Source organism: Coptis chinensis, unplaced genomic scaffold (genome assembly GCF_015680905.1).
Source record: "Coptis chinensis isolate HL-2020 unplaced genomic scaffold, ASM1568090v1 utg1761_pilon_pilon, whole genome shotgun sequence".
Classification (NCBI taxonomy): domain Eukaryota; kingdom Viridiplantae; phylum Streptophyta; class Magnoliopsida; order Ranunculales; family Ranunculaceae; genus Coptis; species Coptis chinensis.
This window is the reverse complement of record NW_028238113.1, coordinates 303,894-320,684: the sequence shown is the minus strand read 5'-3', so window position 1 is coordinate 320,684 and position 16,791 is coordinate 303,894. Positions and strand designations below refer to the sequence as shown.

At 37.1% G+C, this 16,791-nt stretch overlaps 3 protein-coding genes and 2 long non-coding RNA genes across 6 annotated transcripts; 3 read left to right on the top strand and 2 right to left on the bottom strand.

The window, feature by feature from the left end:
* Positions 1-106: 106 nt before the first annotated feature.
* LOC147473843 (uncharacterized) lies at positions 107-11,996 on the bottom strand. Its single transcript, XR_015210271.1, has 3 exons — positions 11,873-11,996; positions 495-626; positions 107-384 (listed from the first exon to the last, which is right to left on the bottom strand). It is a non-coding gene; the product is annotated as an uncharacterized LOC147473843 (long non-coding RNA).
* Positions 2,293-5,285, top strand: LOC147473845 (CDT1-like protein a, chloroplastic). Its single transcript, XM_086586989.1, has 7 exons — positions 2,293-2,597; positions 2,693-2,812; positions 2,888-3,122; positions 3,825-4,000; positions 4,181-4,508; positions 4,739-4,940; positions 5,038-5,285. The coding sequence occupies exons 1-7, from the start codon at positions 2,293-2,295 to the stop codon at positions 5,130-5,132; spliced, it is 1,461 nt and encodes a 486-aa protein (XP_086443115.1). The 3' UTR covers positions 5,133-5,285.
* LOC147473844 (uncharacterized) lies at positions 6,274-6,869 on the bottom strand. The gene is made up of 2 exons (XR_015210270.1): positions 6,627-6,869; positions 6,274-6,510 (listed from the first exon to the last, which is right to left on the bottom strand). It is a non-coding gene; the product is annotated as an uncharacterized LOC147473844 (long non-coding RNA).
* A 1,427-nt stretch (positions 11,997-13,423) lies between the features above and the next one.
* LOC147473841 (CDT1-like protein a, chloroplastic) lies at positions 13,424-16,791 on the top strand. 2 transcript variants are annotated; one of them, XM_086587008.1, is made up of 7 exons: positions 13,424-13,746; positions 13,844-13,962; positions 14,056-14,290; positions 15,058-15,673; positions 15,959-16,160; positions 16,258-16,348; positions 16,511-16,791. In XM_086587008.1, exons 4-7 carry the CDS (start codon positions 15,278-15,280, stop codon positions 16,566-16,568), a joined length of 747 nt encoding a protein of 248 aa, XP_086443134.1. In that variant the 5' UTR covers positions 13,424-13,746; positions 13,844-13,962; positions 14,056-14,290; positions 15,058-15,277; the 3' UTR covers positions 16,569-16,791. The 2 variants fall into 2 exon arrangements, with proteins under 2 accessions (XP_086443134.1, XP_086443133.1); XM_086587007.1 differs by having other exon boundaries at positions 15,058-15,742.
* Positions 13,442-15,261, top strand: LOC147473842 (CDT1-like protein a, chloroplastic). Its single transcript, XM_086587024.1, has 4 exons — positions 13,442-13,746; positions 13,844-13,962; positions 14,079-14,290; positions 15,058-15,261. Exons 1-4 carry the CDS (start codon positions 13,442-13,444, stop codon positions 15,259-15,261), a joined length of 840 nt encoding a protein of 279 aa, XP_086443150.1.

Below are 16,791 nucleotides of genomic sequence, written 5' to 3'. Positions count from 1 at the left end.
GAAAAGAGAGTGGATTGAACATTATCACTCTCAATCTCAGAACACCTGAGACCAGCCAATATGCAAAGAAAGATATGCAAAGAAACGAAGATAAAGATATGGCAATATTTGTATCGGTGAAGTCCCATATGTAAAGAAAGACCCGAAGATAAGGTATACAAGTGACATAGCAAATAGGTAAAGAATAAGAAAATAGAAAAAGAGGATAATTTGGTAGATAATGAGAGGGAAACATTGTAGGAGTATTAGTACCTGAAAACTATGAGGTTGGTGGAGGGTAAGCCTATCTGGTGGAGGGACAAAGACACGTTTTTTCTTGTTAAGAGGATCAAGAGAATGGTCCAGTGGGCGCTTTCTGTTTTGTAGGTTTGGTCGGTCTGGCCGCTATATAAAGAACGAAGAGAAAGTTAGAGAAGGAGAAAATATAAAAGCAAACTTGATGTGCAATGTCAACAGTAAGTATAATAAATTACATAAGACCGCAATTCAATTACCTGAAAGCCACGAGGTGGTTGAAGGTTGAGTCTATCTTGGAGAGGGATAAAAGTGTTTTTCGGCCGGTTCGAAGGATCAAGAGAAGGGTCCATTGGGCGTTTTCCCTTGTCTAGGGTTGGTCGGTTTGGATGCTATATACATAACCCAACAAACATATAAATCATGAGACCAGTAAGAAATAAGTACCATGTGGATTAACGAACCAATGTAATAGAAACAACAAGAATACACGGAAGCGGGGAGGTGGTTGAAGGTTCAACCTATCTGTTGCAGGAATCGAATATTTAATTTTTTTGTTCGAAGGATCCTTAAATGGGTCCATTGGCCGTTTTCCCTTATCCACCATCAAGTTCAATCCTTCATAGAAATTGTACACTCAAAATTTAAAAACGGAGAAAAGAGAAGTAAGAACATATTGAACACCCAAATTAAGCAAAGTATATTGAAAACGCCTAATTAACAAGCTAGGATATACACGCAATACATGTAAAGATGAGTCAACTTGCAATCATAGGTAGACATACAGAGAAATATGTCAAATGATTTTGCCAACTGGACAAGTGTAAGGCTTAAGTTGTAACTGACCAAACCAGATAAGTGGGGAAGGTTTTTGTCTGAGACGGGCGGTACAGTGCTGAAAAATAAGTACCAGGCTACTGACACTATTCAGAACAATTACTACTGTTCGTCTGTGATTATATCATACCCTCGTGATCATTCCTTAGCAATGTAAGTGTGCTCCTTATTGATTAAAAAAATGGTGAGGGAAAGAACGTGACAACTGTATCGCTATCACTATGAATATCTGAGACCACCACCTAAGTATATGTTTAAGCATTGTTAGGATTTTCTTTTTTCCAAGTTCTCTTCCAACTTACTTTTCTCTTAGATAGATTAGTAACTATTTCTTATTTCTAACATGGTCACCAAACTGGAGCAGACCTCGGTTATTTTGGATTCACAAAAGTGAGCTTTTTTTCTTTCTTTCTAACATGGTCACCAAACTGGAGCAGACCTCGGTTCTTTTGGATTCACAAAAGTGAGCTTTTTTTCTTTCTTCAATACAGAGTACCATATAATCATTTGAGAAAGCTACTTTTACACACAAATAATAACTTACCTTTAGTGCTGAATGTCGTTAGTAATTTGATCTCAGTGAAGGCGCACTTTGCTTTCAATCTCAGTAATTTGGAGTGTTCCACAAACACAAAAAAACAGAATTGGAGTGATGGGGTTTGTTTGGAGAAAAGAAGAGGAGGAGGCGTGGGTTATCGCGATACTATGGGCCGGTCTGTGGCAAGTAAAGAGACATACCACTTAATAGTCTTAGATCCTGCCATGTCATAAGCAGGGTGAAACTGTGAGAATGTGTTTGCGACCGTCGGATGGATGGAGACCCTTCCCTAATTTGTTATATAGATATGTGCATGTTATGCTTGTATCTATATAATATATATTTTGTTTAAACATTTAGATTAGCATCTTAAAATATCTTTCCATGATCGCATATATAAGCATAGAATAAACATATATACTTTTTGAGTTGTACACATAGCAATCACCATCTTTTCCTATCAGAATCACACGTGTGACCCCAATTTGAAAAGATCTCGATCACGTGTGACATTAATTGCAGTAAAATCTGATTTGGCAATATGACACGTGGAATGCCACCTCAGCTTTCCCGCCAAAAAGCACCGTTCCCTCCCGCCATTTATCACTCTACTCTATAAATAGCTTCTTCACTCTTGACACACTAAAAAAACTATTTCATCTTTCCATACCAATCCTCAAAACATGAATAACAACCTCCCTCCATCATCACCCTTCACACCCTTCAAATCAAAGAAGATCATACGATCCACCTCGAATTCATCACCATCTCCATCCAATGAAATCCAACCGTTAGATCCAAAACCCCAGGGAAAAGAGAAAACCAAAAACTTTGCTTTTACACTAAATCAAGTGAAAAAAGCAGCTGCAAAGCTCAATGAATCAAGCACACCTCTCAATTTGACTGAATCCATTACACCATCAGCTGAGAAAGAACGTAAATTTGGGAAGAAGAAGACGCCCAGAGTTTTAATCAAACTTCCTGAAAAGTAAAGTTTTGATCTTTTTTGCTGTTTTTTTTTAGTGATTTGGTTAAAATTAATGCCTGGGTAATTTTTTTAGCTAAGTATTTGATTCTTTACAGGTTTGAGTCACTAGCTAAATTCTTTGATGATATGCAATCGACGTATCGGTTGTTAAAGCTGAAGGGGACATTGAGGAACTTCACTAACATTTGCCCCGGGGTTGAATCGTTATCAGACAGGTATTTTATTTGGGGGTTTTTTTTTTGTGATTTTTTATGGGCATGGGCATAGAGTAAATTTTGACTGTGTTTTAGGAGGTTTAGTTATGAACATTTAGCACAAATGAAGTATGTCTTACCTGAGGCTATTGAATTGAAGAGGGTTAATGTGGTTGATGAGCGTACGTGTTGTACCAAGTCTGATATTGAGGTTATGTTGCTGATTGATGCGGTGGAATGTGATGGGAAAGGGAAAATAGGAAGTGGATATTCTAACTTGAGCAAAGTGTTCAGAACTCGGCTTTTGGAGTTTGTGAAAAACCAGCCCGAGGTAATTATTTACCATATTGTTTATAAGTTATTTGTGTTTGAGTAAAAGCATTGTTATATTTCTAAGAGAAGCATTGTTGTCGTGTTATTGCTTGTTTGATGCTATTGGAACATAGAAGCTAGATGGAAGAATGTGGTTTTAGGTCTCCAATGCTGCTCTCAAATTTGATGTTATTCGAGATCTTGTATTGTTATTTAGACAAAGTGTGTTTATTGTTTTCTTTAATCTAAAAACTTTGTACCTAACTACTTGTACTATTTGGTTAAGGTTTGGTGTTGCTTCCATTTAATGATTTGGTGCATAATATTGACAAATAGGATTATTTATGAATCATGTTTTCGTCTACCTTAGTCTTTAATTTTCCTGGAAATGACATGGAAGGATTTTCTTTGGTCCCTCGCCATGATTGTAGCTCACTTCTAGCTGGGACTTACAGTGATCTGTATATAGAGGGTTGACACGTTTTATAGAATTCAGTTTGGGATTTAGGTAGAGAGTGGCTTAGTCTTTAATCGCATCCGTATACTGAGTGCCATGCAATTCTTCCTGTCAATTGTTTTGTTGTTACTCGTGTTAGTTAGCTATAGTAGTGGACAACATAGAGTCGATAACCATTGTTATAGGGATTTGATTCTGGATTGGAATCTTCTTTTTAGTGATTGCAGTTCTGAAATAACCTATATCTTGTTTTGCTATCATCAGGAAAGAGAAATCCCGATGGGAGAACTTCCAGAGCCATTTAATACAAGAATGCAGAACAGCCTTTGGACTTTGAAAGAGAACTGCAAGTCCCCAGTACCTGTTCATTCATCATCTAATTCCACTCCCCAGCAAAGTACTGTAGCAGCATCCCACTTATCTCGGTCTTTCAAGACCCGGTTTTCAAGAGAAGTCTTCTTTTCCTGAATCAGAGAAAACCGGAATGCTATCAACTACTCGCAAACATTTATCTCATTCTGAAGAAGCCCGTTCAAGTGTGGCAACTCAATCTTCCAAGCTACTGAACCATAAAAACATATCGTTGCTAGAAGTTTCTTCTGTTAATTTACCCCTCAAAGTCCTGTGGAACCTGATGATGAGGAAACCAATCACATAAAAGATAAAGACTATCTGCTAAAAGAAATCAATCCCTCTGAAGAGACACCTGCCAAGGTAGTATCTACTCCTGCAAGGATGATGACCACTACACCTGTCTTGCAGACACCGAAGAGATGCCACACTGCCCCAGATGATGTTTGCTCTCCCTCACCAAAAAAGTTAGTGAGGCGCCCTCTGATGTTTCCTACTCCTGTAAAGAATGCAAAAGCTGAGGTTGAGGTAAATGAGACGGAGTCACCAAACAATGCATATATTATGAGATTACTTCCAGAGGCGGTTCGCAATTCAGTATGTTCTTCACGTAACTCTCCTTCCCCTATATTGATTGTCGTATTTTATATGAAATCATTTGGTCAATTGAGTTTCATACATCAATTTAGCTTGATGTATCTTCACCTTAGTACCACCCACCCCCCCCCCCCAATACACACAAATGTTTAAGAGATGTGCTTTCCTCTTAAATGTGATAGAACCACCATTCCTTGTTCTGCATTTCTTATAGCTGTCCCTCTTTTTAGATAATGGAGAAAGAGAAAAAGGCAATGAAGGAACATGATATAGCCATTTCTCAAGCAAAAAGGCGGAGACAGATGATTGCTTGCCTGCCAAAGCTGTTTAACATGATCCATCTCATGTTCCAGTCCAATAAGGGTAGTATTATGACAAAGGAAGAGCTTATGCACAAGCTTATTAGAAGTCACTTGGATATAGTTGATAGAGGTAAGGTCTTGTAGATTACAGTCCTAACAGTTTCCTGGTTCATCCAACTAATTTTGTAGGTTGATATTAACTAAGAGGGTCTTATATGGATTTGCAGCTGAACTGGAAGAGCAGTTGAAGTTAATGAAAGAACTGGTTCCAGATTGGATTGCGGAGAAGACAGCATCTTGTGGGGATCTTCTCTTAAGGTAAGCTTGTTATGTCGATGCCTTAATTATGTTTCTGAGTGTTAGGGGTGCTTCAGCAAATTTAAGTGGTTAAAGCACATATAAGCAACCAATTTGGTTGGATAGTAAGAGCCAATGATGTTGTGAAGCACCTTATGATGTACGAATCATTATGTTTTGCAGTATCAACAAAAGTTCATGTCCTGATTCAATTCTGTAGGAGACTGACGGCAGCTTTGTGAAGATATTGTTTCGCCCAAATTCAGGGGGGCACCCATAGTTTATACAGTTTGAAGAAATCAGGTCATCGAGTTTTCGTGGTTCATCAATTTGCCAATTCATCGAGATGGCCGGTGCTCAGACCTCTATCACAAGTTCATAACTAAGGATGACAAAATGTATAGGAGATAGAGATTCTGGGATATAATAGAAATGAAAGAAGATATCAAAAGAAACATAAATTTGCAGTTAGATCTGTAGTGCAAGTACGTTGCCCATGATGAATATTGAATGGATATAAATCATCATCATAATCTCAATATGCTGAATGGGGGGGTCCAGAAACTGAAACAAAGTAACTTGTAAGGACACCTGAGGAAGAAGTACTAGCACACCACTAATGGATGTGGTTTATCTAATTATATAAAGTGATTAACCAAACTCACAATACACTAATACAGCAATACACTGTTTTTTGTTGCTTCAGAGCAAACGTTTTTGCAAAATAAAAAGACGCAACACACCTCCTTACAAAATTTACAAGGCCAAGGATCGTATATGTATTAGAGGTGGGGAGTTTGAATTCGTGTTTTCTTTTTGCATTACATTTTTTTTTAAAGCATTCTTTTGCTTTTGGAGCATTGTGTTTTGAACGAGAATTACATAAAAACGTTTCGTTTCAATGTAGAAAACCGTAGACATTTCTTCCTGCGGGAAAGCATCACAATGGGATTCTACAAGAATAAAACTCCCTAGTCACATTGGCAAATCAAATACCACTAATATTTTGTAAACATGCTGGAAGCAGCTTTCAACATTTCTCAACAACTATTTTAGCAACAGCCTTCAGTATAGCCTGGTAAAAAACTGACACAGACACCAATAAATCATCCATTACTTGTGTGCGTCTGTAAGAGCATTACTTGTGTTACACCACTCAGTATATGTTGAGAGTATTAAAAACTGAAATTTATTGAATATGATAACCGGTTTTCATCATCATCATCATCATCAATAGCACACCAGTGACAAGATACTACGAAATTTTCAATAATTCAAAGTAGACATTAACAATATCATTAGATCGTAGATCATGAATCTGTTACACAATCTTTACTTATTCTTCCTCTTCAGCTTCTTCTAGCCAGTTCACAAATGGTTCCAAAGCCTTGACAAAGGTTTGCCTGCAGTGCCAAGAAGTGAAATGAAGCATTGACTCTCTAAAACATACTCACCACTACCGGCATACTAAGTAATTTATAAAAGAAAGCAGACTATATGAGATACGAAATATGCATACCTGCCCTTTGAGTTAGTTCCTTTACGAAACCAGAGGAGAACAGTATCTTCTGCAAGCACGTCCTGATCATAGAGAGATCTCACAATTTCTGGGAATAGCTTCATTAGTTTGGCATCCTCATAACACTGGATCTGTACTTTGTACATCAGTTCTAGCTCCAACTTGCCACTGGTACAATAGATATTCAGAAGTTTCGCCCATGTTTTCACCTGTCCAAAATAGCATGGTTGTCAAGAAGTTTCTCATACTTGATGCATGAAGTTAAGAACCTATGTGGAGAAGGTGGATCAGGAAATGATCACCACAGAACACCTTTGAAAGGCTGAGGCACTGAAATGAGAGGGGCATATAATATAAAGTTGTTCACAAATATAGTTGAGTCAACTAGGGATCCAAAAATTCTCCTTTGTCTGAATGCTGACTCAATGCAGTATCTGGTCTTATGGTCATATTGCAGAGACGAAAGTAGTAGAGCCACTGCATACATCCATCAGACCATGAGCTTTATAAGTTTGAAGTGTTTGAGTGCTTACTCAAATCACTCAACACAATATCTGGTCTTTATGGTCATGTTGCAGAAACAACAAGTAAGACCTCTGCTTACATCCATGACCTTTTAAAAGTTTAAAGTGTTTCAGGTAGGAGGGACATAATATCATCAGATTCAAGGACATTTAATCGGTTACGATCCTCAAGATTTTTTTCTTTTCTTTTATTTTTTTTCAGTGAAACATAGCAGGAGCAAAATGAAAAAAATAATTATGGATGTGTGGTCTGATGGTGCTTTACCAAGTACACAGGAAAAATATAGGGAAATAAGTAGTACAGATAATCAAATATATTAATATTATTTACAAATTTATTACTCCCAAGTCATAAACATATATGAAACACTTTAAAATAATTTTAACAACACATTAGTATTTTGTTATTTCCTGAACCTACCAAACCCAAAAATCGGGAAACAAAAATAAAACCTCTCCAACATCTCCAAAGAAGATACTATTATAGCCCCAATTGAAAGTAATCTTTACTTATAGTTTCCATCCAAGTGTAGTATACTACCATGCCTGACCATAGTAAAACTGTATTGAAGTTTTACAGATATAAATGCAAAGGGCATGACCATGCTCCAACACCGTGACGTTGTTATTGTGACACCAGACGTCCAGACAACAAAATTTATTTACATTTCAACTACATTTGTGAAGCGGAAATGAGGTTTTGTCCCATTGAAGCTATTGTTGTGTTATGCCCGACTACTGAGTGGCCAAGGATAACACCAAATGGCTAATTTCTATATTAACTTTATATGCAAAAGCAATCCATGAAAAGAACAACAAGAAAAATATGTAAAACACCAACTAAAATTTAGAAATCAATAAAATGGTGCAACAAAAACTAATGAAATGGTAAAGCACAAACTGGCGCTAATGCAAAGCATTGGCATTTTGCTGCTGATTTTTCCCTGACCACTGAACAGCATCCATAATTACATCCCATAGAATGCGCACGACCTCGACGTCAGCCTTTTAGCGTCCTTAACACGCGTTGCTTCACAAAGTGTCAATGACTTCGATATGTCAGTCTCTCCTCGCTATCCGGGTGGTCAATGCAGATTTCATTTCCTTGAGTTTGATCTCAAATATTTTCTTCTCATTGTATTCGACCAACCCAGTCAGGCCTTCCTTGCTGAATAGAAATAGACATTACGCAACATAAAGCACAATTACAACTCAGTAAATCCAATACCACTACGGCATCACATGAATAAATTACTCCATAAACTTATATTGGCTATTCCCTAATTTCATCATTTTAGGCATATAAATGGTATTCTGAAATGCACTACGAAAACAAAGATATGCTTTAATCTTTGAAAGGAACACTCACTTGAAATGCTCGAGAGAAACCTTCAGAGAGCTTTGGCGGAAGGAAAAAATCAAGGAGATTGTCCTCCATCTTTACCCTTTCAGAGTGTAATCAAATCATCAACACTGTTATCAATCAGGTACTCCTTGAAGAAGTCTGTTATGAATGTAAGCACTAGCCCCTTTCCCACAAGATTATCCTTGAGTGGCGGCTGCATAACTGTCTCCGGGAAGTCCGCATAACAGGGGAGAATGTAAGGGCTGTGAAAATAGCAAGCTTCTTTCTTTCATTCTCTTCAAAAAGCTCCAATGACTGCAGGAATCGTCGCATAACATTTTCGAGATTCTTTATGAGGAAAGGCCTCCTGCGCAAGATCTTCTGTAGGTAAAGAACAGAAGGCAAAATAGCTTCACGTGTTGGCTCACAATCTATGACAGAATAGGTATGTCGCTCCCCCTCATCAGATTTTGTTGTGCCAGGCTGTGTTCGGCCTCCTATGAAAACCACCTGCAGTTTCAAAACCATTAGACCCTACTACCACAATAACAATAAGAAACCATCAGCCCTTGAATAAAATGGCAAGATAAGAGAACAACATGTCCCCTGTGCTAATATGAGATCAAATAAATACTTCAGAGTCTTTTCTACTCTGTAAATGTACCTCTTACTTGACCTAGCAAGTAGGTAGGATTACATAATCAGGACTACAAAGAGCTTCTATATAAAAGGACAAGAAAAGATACTTGACTGTTTTTGTAGATATCTCAAAGAGATGACATATCTACAGTGCTCATATAGAGAGCTCTTACACCTGATTTTCTTAATTACTTTTTCTATTTATAAACTTTATGTTTTCCAGAAATAATCGATTGTCCCGACCTTATGATTTTCTACTAAGGGATACAATTTCCAAGAAAATGATAACACAAAACATTCAGAGAATAATTTATTCAATCAAAGACATGAGAGGTCATTATAAGTGTAATGCGAAAATGCCTACCTCAAAAAGGTGTCACCGTATCTTGAAAAGTTAAGGTCTGCAGATTCGATGCTCTTGGCTGTAAGTTCCTGTATATAGAATACCCTTGGTCAAACATAACGATAACTACTGAATTACAAAATGTGTTTTAAAACCACCCAAAGACAATAATGGCAAGCATATGCTCATGTCATACACTAGACCTTAAAAATAGTTATATCAATTAAAATCAGAATAATAGGAACTCACCAAATCACCAAAGATTATCAGATATATCCGGACCCTTTGATCTGCAAATCTGCGGGGTCCAGAGGAGCTGCTATATTCCGTTTGCGGGTCTTGATCCGCGTGCCACTAAATATACAGGAAAAAAAACACAGCAAATCATTACCTAATTTGAAGAACGAAAACATATAAAGAACAAGCAAAAAACATTAATATAGTCACTCCTATCTACAGTTTACATATTATTCAAAGTGGACCAATGTGACATTTCAATCTAATTGGCCCAAACGAATTGCTATAATGTGGGTACCACCGTCCGTAAACAATGATCTATATAACACCGTTTCATTGTTAACAGTAAAGTCGGTCTTTAAGGTCATCCATTAAACTGGAACCTAATCCTTTGGAATGGAAATTGCTTCTTGAAGTCTAACAAGGGAATTAAATTATACGAAGATTTTTCACCAAACAAAACTGTGTCATTATATCGAAACATAAAACATATTAAGGCGGTGTCCAAAGGAGAAGTTTCTAGAGTTGCAGTTAATTAAAAACATCCAGTAGAACTTGAGAAAATTCCAAGCATTTTGACACCTCAAAATCTTATGCAAGTTTCATTTCCTTTTCCCGAGGGGAAGGGTGCTGAACTGATTTTAGCTAATTGAAAAAACAAATTATAAGGGAGTTAGAAGTGCTCCAGGTGATGAGGCTAAAAGCATGAGTAGGAACTAAATGGTATCCTCTACTGACTAAAACCGAAAGTGGAAACAAGAAATCTACGTAAACATACCCGAGTGGGTCTCTCCTTCGAAAGCTGCAAAAAAAAAAGATAACATAGAATCCATAAGTAAAACAGACTTTGAATATCTCAAAAGTTTCATGCATAAAAAAGAAATCCCATAAAACAACATTTAAGATCTAATATTGACCTCAAAGCACTTAAACAGATGCTGAGAAAAGAAAATTCTATCCAAATACTAAAATCTTAATTAATCCCAAAAGATATCATTACTAGATAGCATGGCATACTAAAATCTTTAATTAATCCCAAAATATGTCATTACTAGATAGCATGGCATACTAAAATTAGAAGCCTTAATTACAATTTTCAATTCAAAGCACTGAAGAGTGACCAACAAAAACGCAAACATTTTAATACAGAAGATCACACTTTAACCTCAAAATAGTCCCATTAGATCATCACACTATCTAATAGTACAATAACATGGACGGTACATTATACTTATCCAAGATTATTCTAAAGCTAGCCTAGATTATTTTAAAACTCAGAACACCATAAAAGACTTGACACTGGATTCTAAACACCATACCAAGACCCAATTGATCATCACTAGAACTGACCACACTTACAAACCTCAGATTTCAAAAACATGCATGTAAAGTGGATTGAATATTATCCTATAATAAATAATGTTCTAAACAAGAAAAGAGAGTGGATTGAACATTATCACTCTCAATCTCAACACCCGAGACCAGCCAATATGCAAAGAAAGATATGCAAAGAAACGAAGATAAAGATATGGCAATATTTGTATCGGTGAAGTCCCATATGTAAAGAAAGACCCGAAGATAAGGTATACAAGTGACATAGCAAATAGGTAAAGAATAAGAAAATAGAAAAAGAGGATAATTTGGTAGATAATGAGAGGGAAACATTGTAGGAGTATTAGTACCGAAAACTATGAGGTTGGTGGAGGGTAAGCCCTATCCGGTGGAGGGACAAAGACACGCTTTTTTCTTGTTAAGAGGATCAAGAGAATGGTCCAAAGGCTTTTCTTTCGCATTTTGTAGGTTTGGTCGGTCTGGCCGCTATATAAAGAACGAAGAGAAAGTTAGAGAAGGAGAAAATATAAAAGCAAACTTGATGTGCAATGTCAACAGTAAGTATAATAAATTACATAAGACCGCAATTCAATTACCTGAAAGCCACGAGGTGGTTGAAGGTTGAGTCTATCTTGGAGAGGGATAAAAGTGTTTTTCGGCCGGTTCGAAGGATCAAGAGAAGGGTCCATTAAGGCGTTTCCCTTGTCTAGGGTTGGTCGGTTTGGATGCTATATACATAACCCAACAAACATATAAATCATGAGACCAGTAAGAAATAAGTACCATGTGGATTAACGAACCAATGTAATAGAAACAACAAGAATACCTGGAAGCCAGGAGGTGGTTGAAGGTTCAACCTATCTGTTGCAGGAATCGAATATTTAATTTTTTTGTTCGAAGGATCCTTAAATGGGTCCATTGGCCGTTTTCCCTTATCCACCATCAAGTTCAATCCTTCATAGAAATTGTACACTCAAAATTTAAAAACGGAGAAAAGAGAAGTAAGAACATATTGAACACCCAAATTAAGCAAAGTATATTGAAAACGCCTAATTAACAAGCTAGGATATACACGCAATACATGTAAAGATGAGTCAACTTGCAATCATAGGTAGACATACAGAGAAATATGTCAAATGATTTTGCCAACTGGACAAGTGTAAGGCTTAAGTTGTAACTGACCAAACCAGATAAGTGGGGAAGGTTTTTGTCTGAGACGGGCGGTACAGTGCTGAAAAATAAGTACCAGGCTACTGACACTATTCAGAACAATTACTACTGTTCGTCTGTGATTATATCATACCCTCGTGATCATTCCTTAGCAATGTAAGTGTGCTCCTTATTGATTAAAAAAATGGTGAGGGAAAGAACGTGACAACTGTATCGCTATCACTATGAATATCTGAGACCACCACCTAAGTATATGTTTAAGCATTGTTAGGATTTCTTTTTTTCCAAGTTCTCTTCCAACTTACTTTTCTCTTAGATAGATTAGTAACTATTTCTTATTTCTAACATGGTCACCAAACTGGAGCAGACCTCGGTTATTTTGGATTCACAAAAGTGAGCTTTTTTTCTTTCTTTCTAACATGGTCACCAAACTGGAGCAGACCTCGGTTCTTTTGGATTCACAAAAGTGAGCTTTTTTTCTTTCTTCAATACAGAGTACCATATAATCATTTGAGAAAGCTACTTTTACACACAAATAATAACTTACCTTTAGTGCTGAATGTCGTTAGTAATTTGATCTCAGTGAAGGCGCACTTTGCTTTCAATCTCAGTAATTTGGAGTGTTCCACAAACACAAAAAAACAGAATTGGAGTGATGAGGGGTTTGTTTGGAGAAAAGAAGAGGAGGAGGCGTGGGTTATCGCGATACTATGGGCCGGTCTGTGGCAAGTAAAGAGACATACCACTTAATAGTCTTAGATCCTGCCATGTCATAAGCAGGGTGAAACTGTGAGAATGTGTTTGCGACCGTCGGATGGATGGAGACCCTTCCCTAATTTGTTATATAGATATGTGCATGTTATGCTTGTATCTATATAATATATATTTTGTTTAAACATTTAGATTAGCATCTTAAAATATCTTTCCATGATCGCATATATAAGCATAGAATAAACATATATACTTTTGAGTTGTACACATAGCAATCACCATCTTTTCCTATCAGAATCACACGTGTGACCCCAATTTGAAAAGATCTCGATCACGTGTGACATTAATTGCAGTAAAATCTGATTTGGCAATATGACACGTGGAATGCCACCTCAGCTTTCCCGCCAAAAAGCACCGTTCCCTCCCGCCATTTATCACTCTACTCTATAAATAGCTTCTTCACTCTTGACACACTAAAAAAACTATTTCATCTTTCCATACCAATCCTCAAAACATGAATAACAACCTCCCTCCATCATCACCCTTCACACCCTTCAAATCAAAGAAGATCATACGATCCACCTCGAATTCATCACCATCTCCATCCAATGAAATCCAACCGTTAGATCCAAAAACCCCAGGGAAAGAGAAAACCAAAAACTTTGCTTTTACACTAAATCAAGTGAAAAAAGCAGCTGCAAAGCTCAATGAATCAAGCACACCTCTCAATTTGACTGAATCCATTACACCATCAGCTGAGAAAGAACGTAAATTTGGGAAGAAGAAGACGCCCAGAGTTTTAATCAAGCTTCCTGAAAAGTAAAGTTTTGATCTTTTTTGCTGTTTTTTTAGTTATTTGGTTAAAATTAATGCCTGGGTAATTTTTTTAGTTAAGTTTGTTTTAATTTCTTTACAGGTTTGAGTTACTAGCTAAATTCTTTGATGATATGCAATCGACGTATCGGTTGTTAAAGCTGAAGGGGACATTGAGGAACTTCACTAACATTTGCCCCGGGTTGAATCGTTATCAGACAGGTATTTTATTTGGGTTTTTTTTTTGTTGTGATTTTTTATGGGCATGGGCATAGAGTAAATTTTGATTGTGATTTTATTTTGATTGTGTTTTAGGAGGTTTAGTTATGAACATTTAGCACAAATGAAGTATGTCTTACCTGAGGCTATTGAATTGAAGAGGGTTAATGTGGTTGATGAGCGTACGTGTTGTACCAAGTCTGATATTGAGGTTATGTTGCTGATTGATGCGGTGGAATGTGATGGGAAAGGGAAAATAGGAAGTGGATATTCTAACTTGAGCAAAGTGTTCAGAACTCGGCTTTTGGAGTTTGTCAAAAACCAGCCCGAGGTAATTATTTACCATATTGTTTATAAGTTATTTGTGTTTGAGTAAAAGCATTGTTATATTTCTAAGAGAAGAATTGTTGTCGTGTTATTGCTTGTTTGATGCTATTGGAACATAGAAGCTAGATGGAAGAATGTGGTTTTAGGTCTCCAATGCTGCTCTCAAATTTGATGTTATTCGAGATCTTGTATTGTTATTTAGACAAAGTGTGTTTATTGTTTTCTTTAATCTAAAAACTTTGTACGAACTACTTGTACTATTTGGTTAAGGTTTGGTGTTGCTTCCATTTAATGATTTGGTGCATATATTGACAAATAGGATTATTTATGAATCATGTTTTCGTCTACCTTAGTCTTTAATTTTCCTGGAAATGACATGGAAGGATTTTCTTTGGTCCCTCGCCATGATTGTAGCTCACTTCTAGCTGGGACTTATAGTGATCTGTATATAGAGGGTTGACACGTTTTATAGAATTCAGTTTGGGATTTAGGTAGAGAGTGGCTTAGTCTTTAATCGCATCCGTATACTGAGTGCCATGCAATTCTTCCTGTCAATTGTTTTGTTGTTACTCGTGTTAGTTAGCTATAGTAGTGGACAACATAGAGTCGATAACCATTCTTATAGGGATTTGATTCTGGATTGGAATCTTCTTTTTAGTGATTGCAGTTCTGAAATAACCTATATCTTGTTTTGCTATCATCAGGAAAGAGAAATCCCTTTTTAGTGATTGCAGTTCTGAAATAACCTATATCTTGTTTTGCTATCATCAGGAAAGAGAAATCCCGATGGGAGAACTTCCAGAGCCATTTAATACAAGAATGCAGAACAGCCTTTGGACTTTGAAAGAGAACTGCAAGTCCCCAGTACCTGTTCATTCATCATCTAATTCCACTCCCCAGCAAAGTACTGTAGCAGCATCCCACTTATCTCGGTCTTTCAAGACCCGGTTTTCAAGAGAAGTCTTCTTTCCCTGAATCAGAGAAAACCGGAATGCTATCAACTACTCGCAAACATTTATCTCATTCTGAAGAAGCCCGTTCAAGTGTGGCAACTCAATCTTCCAAGCTACGAACCATCAAAAACATATCGTTGCTAGAAGTTTCTTCTGTTAATTTACCCCCTCAAAGTCCTGTGGAACCTGATGATGAGGAAACCAATCACATAAAAGATAAAGACTATCTGCTAAAAGAAATCAATCCCTCTGAAGAGACACCTGCCAAGGTAGTCTCTACTCCTGCAAGGATGATGACCACTACACCTGTCTTGCAGACACCGAAGAGATGCCACACTGCCCCAGATGATGTTTGCTCTCCCTCACCAAAAAAGTTAGTGAGGCGCCCTCTGATGTTTCCTACTCCTGTAAAGAATGCAAAAGCTGAGGTTGAGGTAAATGAGACGGAGTCACCAAACAATGCATATATTATGAGATTACTTCCAGAGGCGGTTCGCAATTCAGTATGTTCTTCACGTAACTCTCCTTCCCCTATATTGATTGTCCTATTTTATATGAAATCATTTGGTCAATTGAGTTTCATACATCAATTTAGCTTGATGTATCTTCACCTTAGTACCCCCAATACACACAAATGTTTAAGAGATGTGCTTTCCTCTTAAATGTGATAGAACCACCATTCCTTGTTCTGCATTTCTTATAGCTGTCCCTCTTTTTAGATAATGGAGAAAGAGAAAAAGGCAACGAAGGAACATGATATAGCCATTTCTCAAGCAAAAAGGCGGAGACAGATGATTGCTTGCCTGCCAAAGCTGTTTAACATGATCCATCTCATGTTCCAGTCCAATAAGGGTAGTATTATCACAAAGGAAGAGCTTATGCACAAGCTTATTAGAAGTCACTTGGATATAGTTGATAGAGGTAAGGTCTTGTAGATTACAGTCCTAACAGTTTCCTGGTTCATCCAACTAATTTTGTAGGTTGATATTAACTAAGAGGGTCTTATATGGATTTGCAGCTGAACTGGAAGAGCAGTTGAAGTTAATGAAAGAACTGGTTCCAGATTGGATTGCGGAGAAGACAGCATCTTGTGGGGATCTTCTCTTAAGGTAAGCTTGTTATGTCGATGCCTTAATTATGTTTCTGAGTGTTAGGGGTGCTTCAGCAAATTTAAGTGGTTAAAGCACATATGAGTAACCAATTTGGTTGGATAGTAAGAGCCAATGATGTTGTGAAGCACCTTATGATGTACGAATCATTATGTTTTGCAGTATCAACAAAAGTTCATGTCCTGATTCAATTCGTAGGAGACTGACGGCAGCTTTGTGAAGATATTGTTTTGCCCAAATTCAGGGGCACCCATAGTTTATACAGTTTGAAGAAATCAGGTCATCGAGTTTCAACTGTGTTCATCAATTTGCCAATTCATCGAGATGGCCGGTGCTCAGACCTCTATCACAAGTTCATAACTAAGGATGACAAAATGTATAGGAGATAGAGATTCTGGGATATAATAGAAATGAAAGAAGATATCAAAAGAAACATAAATTTG

Excerpts from the sequence above, each read along its gene's own strand:
- LOC147473841 (XM_086587007.1), top strand. The coding sequence starts at position 15,278 with ATGCTATCAACTACTCGCAAACATTTATCTCATTCTGAAGAAGCCCGT. Across the intron at positions 15,743-15,958 it reads CAGAGGCGGTTCGCAATTCA|ATAATGGAGAAAGAGAAAAA; the intron begins GTATGTTCTTCA and ends CCCTCTTTTTAG. Across the intron at positions 16,349-16,510 it reads TGTGGGGATCTTCTCTTAAG|TATCAACAAAAGTTCATGTC; the intron begins GTAAGCTTGTTA and ends TATGTTTTGCAG.
- LOC147473842 (XM_086587024.1), top strand. The coding sequence starts at position 13,442 with ATGAATAACAACCTCCCTCCATCATCACCCTTCACACCCTTCAAATCA. Across the intron at positions 13,747-13,843 it reads TTAATCAAGCTTCCTGAAAA|GTTTGAGTTACTAGCTAAAT; the intron begins GTAAAGTTTTGA and ends ATTTCTTTACAG. Across the intron at positions 13,963-14,078 it reads GTTGAATCGTTATCAGACAG|CACAAATGAAGTATGTCTTA; the intron begins GTATTTTATTTG and ends ATGAACATTTAG.
- LOC147473845 (XM_086586989.1), top strand. The coding sequence starts at position 2,293 with ATGAATAACAACCTCCCTCCATCATCACCCTTCACACCCTTCAAATCA. Across the intron at positions 4,001-4,180 it reads TCTCGGTCTTTCAAGACCCG|TCCTGTGGAACCTGATGATG; the intron begins GTTTTCAAGAGA and ends TACCCCTCAAAG. Across the intron at positions 4,509-4,738 it reads CAGAGGCGGTTCGCAATTCA|ATAATGGAGAAAGAGAAAAA; the intron begins GTATGTTCTTCA and ends CCCTCTTTTTAG.